Source organism: Gloeophyllum trabeum (genome assembly GCF_000344685.1).
Source record: "Gloeophyllum trabeum ATCC 11539 unplaced genomic scaffold GLOTRscaffold_00006, whole genome shotgun sequence".
In the NCBI taxonomy this organism is placed as follows: domain Eukaryota; kingdom Fungi; phylum Basidiomycota; class Agaricomycetes; order Gloeophyllales; family Gloeophyllaceae; genus Gloeophyllum; species Gloeophyllum trabeum.
In genome coordinates, this window is record NW_006920415.1 from 624,710 (window position 1) to 632,094 (window position 7,385).

Consider the following 7,385-nt stretch of genomic DNA (forward strand, 5'->3'; position numbering starts at 1 on the left):
ATCGCTTGGGGCAGGTGGCGGAGCATCAAGGCGACCTATAGGGGCTGGGACAAGCAAGTGGGATCGCAAGGGAGTTGTATGGTGCATGGTATAACGGAGGCAAGTGCTGAGCAATCCTGTGGGTAGCGGCGTTTATTTGTTATTTATCTCCGGACTGTTGCAAAGCCATTCCTGTCATATAAATTGTACAAAGTAGCATACAGAAAAACAAGTTTTGCACTTCACCATCTCAGAGAATTAGCATTATGATCTCAGCGACCCTCGAAGTTTGAAAGTGTTGAACTTAGCGAATTATAATCGATCCTAGCTTTGCCAATAGGCCTGACTCGTCGAGTGATTTATCGCCACCATCGATTTAATTATCTCCAGTGCGTCCTACATAGTGAAATAAAATTAAGCAAGTTTCTCTAGCAATTTCTACCCCGGCGAGCACGATCCTATGACAGGTGTCATTGCTTGCGACTTTGATTGCGACCCTTCAGAGATAAATACTCTGGAGTGTCAACTAGCATTTGTTTTAGGCGTCAAAGTGTTTGTTTTATTTTTCTAGGTCTTCCTACGGACTACCCTACATCGTCTTACTCCTCCTTCCCCCTCGAACTATTAAAATACCCCTCAGTTGTCTTGGACTGCCTCCACCCACACCACTGGTGTTAGGTTTATTTCTTTTGGTCCTTGGTGATTGTTGTGTGTCAGTGCATATCAACGCCTTGCCCGAACGTCTGCGCAATGGGACTGCAAGGTAAGTTTTATGTATTTGACATCTACAGGTTTTTCATTTACACTGTGTTCTCTCACAGGCATTGCAAAGCTGTCAAGACCAAAATATGGCAGCTGCGCTGCCACATACGCTGACACCTCGCCCGAACGTCTGCGCCATCACGTATGCCGACACCTCACCCGAACGTCCACGCAATGCGACTGTAAGGTAAGTTTTGTGTTGGGGGCTGAGTGCTTTTTGGAATCAGTGGAGCATCGGCATGATCAGGTGAGTGGCAGCTACTCGTTTCACTGACCACCGAGGACCGCGCTGACCACCGAGGCCCAGCGGCAAGCTGCTCGAGGGGGCAAATTGCACCTTCACAAGGTATGGCATGCCAGGTCACTAAGCCGACCTCTCGGGCAATGGCCACAATGTCACATATGCCAAGCTGGTGCACAAGTTGAGCCTGTGGCCCTGACGCAACACCGTTGATGTTCGATGGCGAAAATCTAAGCACATGTCTAAAACCCATACATCCCAAGCTAGGTTATTATCACTCCCAACGTTCTCTGGTCAAAAAGCAGCAGCCAGTGCATTCATCTGTGTTCCATTATATCACATACTGTGTCCCAGAAAGAGGCGGATTGTCTTAATTTTTCTGTACCCCTGAGAGTGATCGAGACTGAATTTAGGCTGAAGTTGCAGAGATCCACTGGTACGATTGACAGGCGTAGCCGGAAAAACCGAAATATGCTGACATATAACCTTGTGTTCGTGTAGCCCTCACCCTTCCGCCCCCCTTGCTGCTCATGCCATTCTGTAATGGACGGACCCCTAGTGGGGAACCATGCCCTTGCCAGCGCTTTATTCTTCAGAAACCCAAGAAGAGGAGCAATGGCAAGGTCTCCAAAAAGAAGAGGTGTGACTGTACTCATAAGGAGAGCTACCATGCCCTGGAGCGACCTGGGATGGCTTTGGCAACAACACTATCGCTGGCATTATGAAGAAGTCCTCAGGTGGTCTTGAACGTCTCCTTCTCCCTGAGCAGGTCTCCGAGGATGAGGCCCGTCGTGAGGCCAACACCGGGTTCCGCCAGGTCCCAAAAGAAGACGACGGGGCTGGACAAAGGCCTGCTCAAAAAGGAAAAGGAAAGGCCTACAGTCGCGGAGGAGAAAAAAGATACAAGGTAAGCTGTTCTGCCCATTTGTCGACCATAGCTCTGACTCCAAGCAGCCGACGAAGGCCACAAAAGTCATGTCAAGGCCTATGTCAATTGGGTGTGTTGTTCTGCTGCCGTGCGGTATTAAGATATGTCTATAGATAGCAGATGTTGAAGCGTCTCTCAACTTTTTCAGGCTGATGGGGAAATCGAAAATGACGTCGCACCTTCAAGGGGTCAATATGAGTCTACATTTCAGAAGCAAGGCCTGGCTGCCGATCGCAATGGGCAATCTGTTCTCAGCTTTGCCAAGGAGTAGAGCTCCCAGGCCATTGATGAATGGCTCCGTCGTTTGCTTCCTCAGCCCTTCCGGTACCTTGATGCTCAGCACGGCGTACCTCAGGAGGGTGAATTCCACTGGAAGCTTTGTGTCAAGAGCTCACGTAGGATTGTTGTCGTTGAGAGGAGTGGCGAGTACACTGGTCGGGACTTAGTCAAGGTTCAGGCGGCCTGGGCAAGAACACTGATGACTATATTATCCACTTTGGTACGTCTTTGATTCTACTATGATCTTTCTGGAAGCTTAATCACATGTCGTAGTGTCTATTCCTCACATCCCGCAGTTGGTCTTGAGAGACTGGGACGCTGGTGTCACTCTGGCTGAACAGGGCCTCCCCGAGGTTGCCACTGATGAAGAGCTCGATGTCTCTGACAATGAGGACCTATCAGGCCTCCCTTCCTCTCATCCTCGACCTAAGCCCCGGCCTGCATACAAAGGAGCCAAGTCGCAGTCTGGTTTTATCCTCTGTAAGGGCAAGATGTACATGAGTGAGGCTGATGCCTTGGAAAGTAGTGAGTTGTCCTCATCGGATGGAGAGGAAATGGGTAACAGTGAGGGGGACGAGGACAAAGTGAGGGGTCAGGAGATTGGTGAAAAAAACTTGAAGGAAGAGGGTTCCCGGAAGTCAGGGCAACTTAGTGGCAAGAGGAAGAGGAGCTATGCTGAGGATAGTGATATAGAGTTTGTCGAGGGTCTGAGCACCAAGAAGGCGAAGGTGGAGGCTGATAATGATGGCTGTGAGTGCTATATTCTGTTTTTATGGATATATTTCTTACATGGAGAGTTTACAGTTAAGGTGGGGCCTCGAGGCAGATCCTGGGCATTCCTCGTACTTCAATGCACCCCTGTTTTTCATGTCTGAGGAATTACCTACAGCCTCCGGGAGTGGGTCAACGTCTATGGCTGGTGCTGGTGTTATGGACTCGGGGGCAACTACGTCTGGAGGCTCATTTTGGGGACTGAAGCCCAACTTGCCTTCACCTGGTAAACCTCGTACTAGCCCTTGGCCGACACTCTAAAATATCATACATAGTGATGTTGTATCAGGATATCTTTATTGTCTTGGGATGAATATAGAATGACCTGAAGTCGCCTCGATGAATGACTACAACTTTAAGTGTGGACGATACTTGTGGATGGCAGAGGTACGGGACTTGAGCCACGTAAAGTTCTGATTGCCCGACCAAGGCATAGATATTTGTGCCACCACACATATGTCCAATATATGCTGTGGCCATCAGCGATATGTGTGGGTTATCTATGCTATGTGCGCGCAATTGGTAGTAGGTATGAATATCATTGTATGTGGAGGCTGTAATATATGCGGCAGGAATTAAATGGGCAAACGGACCGTCATAATGAAGGGCCACATCACAGCTTAGCTGCGATGTGGCCCACAATTTACGCCATGGATACATAGCAGGTTACAAGGGCCATATCACAGCTCTTGGGCCCGATGTGGATTTGAGGGCCATCCCAAGACTTTCAGAGGAGACAAGCAATAATGAGGTGTTAATAAGTAAACCATGTATTCGTGGTACACTTTCCTGGCTGATGACTGAGGCTCACTACCGCGCAGTATTGCATGGGTGGTTGCTAGTGTATTAGTACTATAATAAAGAGTCTTGCTTGAAGCTGCCGCCTACATCGTCGGACGTCGTTGGCACTTGCCGATCCTGCCTAATCGGGCAATCGGAGTGCCTCCCGTCCGCCCTCCCTGACGTCATTGGTGACAGTGTGCTACAGCATCACTGCGGTGGAAGTAAAATGAGCTGTAAATTTCCTCGCAAAACTTGCATCAAGGGCTACCTAAAACTGCCAAAGCGATGTGGAGTGACACCGCGGTTGTCGCCTGCCACTCTCCTCATTGTTGATGGCGATGGCGGAGCAGCGTGTTGTATACGAGACCAGTTAAATTCGCTAAATTCATGGATAAATCAGATTATATTTGGAACGTCAATATAGAACTTTAGACAGAGTATTGTACGTCTAAGATAGGAATCAGCGCGAATATACGCATGTGGCAAGAGTGGCACTTGAGAGAATAAAATATAGATGCTACTAGTAGTAAACGCGCATCTACCTGGATATACCGGTGGAATACCATCAGGGTAGTTATATGCTGGATAGCATCTTAGACCGCCAACAAAGCATACAGGTTAAAGGGAAACATGCACTTACTAGGTGGGGAAGAGGCGGGGGAAATAGGTTGATGGAGCAGTCCCGGCAGCCTAAAATGGTACCAAATCAGCACATATTGTGCATCTCAGAGTCTTAGCATGCAGCTGTGATGATTACTACTTTACCTTGGTGCATATGAGGGACTAGCAGAATTGGAATGCCTGGATAGCACAAGGTGTTCGGGGCTGCTTCAAGCTAATGCAGCCTGGGATCTATGTTTTAAAAAGGCGACCTTAACATTATGCCGCTATACATGAGGCATATTCATCTTCTGGAAGACAGAATGAATCTACATAATAGAATGAGTAACAGAGTGCTTAGAAAGACACACCAGACTGCCATGGATAACAACAAAGCTCCAAAACATTACAAACATCTGGAAAAGTGGTATATAGCTTACAGAAGCAGCATCAGAAGATTGCACTGAGATTGGGAGGAATGAAGATGAAGACAACTCACCTGCTTCTGGAACCCAGTACTAATGAGATAACCTAATTTCGAGAAAGCGCCAGGATTTGATTAGGGCACGAGAGAGTGAAGGCAAATCAGCAGAATGAGATGAAGCTAAACCATAGCAGGAGAGAGCAAGATGTTCACGACGAGTTATGCGGTCTTCAGCCACCGCAGGCAGCAAGCGCAGTTCTGGTGCATAAGTCTGACGTGAGGGACGAACGGCTTGGACTTATGTCGAGCCAAGCCAAGAGGAGTGCGAAAGTATAATTACAGTGCTTTGCATAAGAAGCTGGAAAACACGTTTTGCAAAATATTGTTTGGCTGGACCAAATAAACCTATATGGGGTATTTCCATCACCGACTCACGGCAGGCTGCTTTGTGCCCGACCGCGGTTGTGACTTCTTTCAGAGCTTTTTTGGGATAAACAAAGCTCATGTACGCTACAGTGTCGTTGGTTACATATGTTATGAGTTTTTCATGTGTTATGGTTCCGGTAGGGTATGCCTGGCGCACCCAACTTGCCGTCATCGAGTGCCCCTTATAGGTTGGCGTTGGCGGGACAAACAGAGACAAATAACATTTTGCGAGACGCGCTTTCCGGCTTCATATGCAAAGCACTGTATCGACACTGACCTCCAACTTTTCATGGCCCTTGGAAACTGGTTTGAACAATACCGTCCTTCCTTATTTGGATCTGCCGGACAGCGGCAGAAGAAAGCAATTTATTTGTTTCTGGTTCATCGAGATCCCTCACGCCACATCCACGATGTGTCAATTAAGTAGTACGGACTGTATACAGAGATGCATCTCGGACGCCTCCCGCTACTCAGTGTTCAATGTTAATGATACAATCATGTAAACTAGTCGGATACAAGCTGAACATGTCTATACATTTCATACAACCCCTGTGAGTCTTCACCTTCTTCGATGGGGGCTTCTCTGTTGCAGTCTGAGCTGCACCACGAGCATGTTTACCGGAATGAGATGAGGATGTTGTTGGACTGTGAGCAGCAGATTCTGACACCGAAGGCAACTCTAACTTCGGCGGAATCCCATCCAGTGGGATCCCAAGCCTAAGCTCCTCTCCTCTGCCCCAAAAAGCAAGCTTGAGTGAGATTGGACTTCATCAGTCGTGTACTGCTCTGGAGTCCCATAGAAAGCCCAGTTGAATGCTGATTCCCCTAGTTGCCGTGTGTCCCCATCATCCAGGCAGCTATCAGTGAAGGTGGGAGCCGGAAGGCCAGTTTCGGACATCAATGAGAGTGGTGTTACAGTACTAGAGCAACCCCAGTTTCTAGAACATTAAGCAGTGTAATGAGCTCAGTATACAGAAGGGTATATGCCCACATCCCTGTAGAACGCGAGCGCACAATCACCAGCAATTACTGGCGCGTTCGGTCACATGACACGTCTCGTGAAATGCACGCTCTCAATCTTCCTTGTTGCATGTATTCCATGACACTCAAAAAAATGAACTACTTGTTCAGTAAAAATCTTTGCACTTAAAAAACACGTCCTGAGGTATTAAAAATGGGCAAATATTGTACGGTGCGGTACCCTTACAAACTTTCGTCGAGAGTGCTGCAAACTTCGCGGGTCAGGACCCAGGACACCAGTTTTGAACACCCACAGAGATAGGTCCATGTTCCCGATTCCAATCTCACTCTCCTCTCGAGCCAAGCTAAGGAGGTATGGGAGACCTCCCACGCGCTGAGCACATTTCGCACACGTGGCTTTCCCGATTCTGCTCAGCGCATGCGCATCCCCTTTTCTGTACGCATTCTGCTTGGCTCAACGACGGCATATTTTTCGTGTTTTTTGTGTTTTCTCGAGATCTCAATCTCGCTACCACTCATCTTCTGAGACTTTGTTGTCCTTTCGCTCAGTACCTGTAGCCATTGGCTTCAACCGATTCCATCAACGCCCATCACCATGTCTGACAGCAACAATAACATAGCCGCTCCTAAACATAAGACCCCACGGGAGATCTGGAATGCGTTGTCGGTTAGTTTTGCTGCCTAGATTTAAAATACCCAGAACCTGCTAGGTAGACTAGGAAACAAATACCAAGAGAATGCTGGATATATCGTTAATCGAGCAGTTCCCTTTCGTTCGATTGAGAGACTGATTCTGAGTTGTTCAAACTATCAGCAAAGAAAAAAATGAAAGCTGACTACCAGAGTCTAGCAGAGGATGTGTATAAGAGTAAAGATATTGAAGTCAAACGTATAGACTTCAACAGGCGTGTCTCAGACTAGGAATTTCCCCCTCAATGTAGAGAGTCGTCGTAGAAATCCGAGTAAGAGATAATCGATTGCAAGACTGGTACGGCTACCAGTAGTGCTACTGACTGAGACTGAGTTGTGCTGATTCTGAATGATACTATCTTTTTTCTAGCTACCCAAATTTCTCTCCCTTTTATACCTTTCCAATTCAAGCTCCTCTTCAAATCCCCAGATGAGTTTGAATATGAAGACAATAGGGTGAGAGAACAAGAAACAAAAGTAACTATAGCAACTACTTGAAAATGACTAGAAACAATAAGAAT

At 47.4% G+C, this 7,385-nt stretch overlaps 1 protein-coding gene across 1 annotated transcript; it reads left to right on the top strand.

Annotated features, from left to right (window-relative positions):
• Nucleotides 1–1,550: 1,550 nt before the first annotated feature.
• On the top strand, nucleotides 1,551–3,221 carry GLOTRDRAFT_93261 (uncharacterized protein; the record flags this gene model as incomplete). Its single annotated transcript, XM_007867544.1, has 6 exons — nucleotides 1,551–1,622; nucleotides 1,752–1,889; nucleotides 2,059–2,157; nucleotides 2,227–2,409; nucleotides 2,486–2,939; nucleotides 3,079–3,221. 6 exons carry the CDS (start codon nucleotides 1,551–1,553, stop codon nucleotides 3,219–3,221), a joined length of 1,089 nt encoding a protein of 362 aa, XP_007865735.1.
• Nucleotides 3,222–7,385: the final 4,164 nt, after the last annotated feature.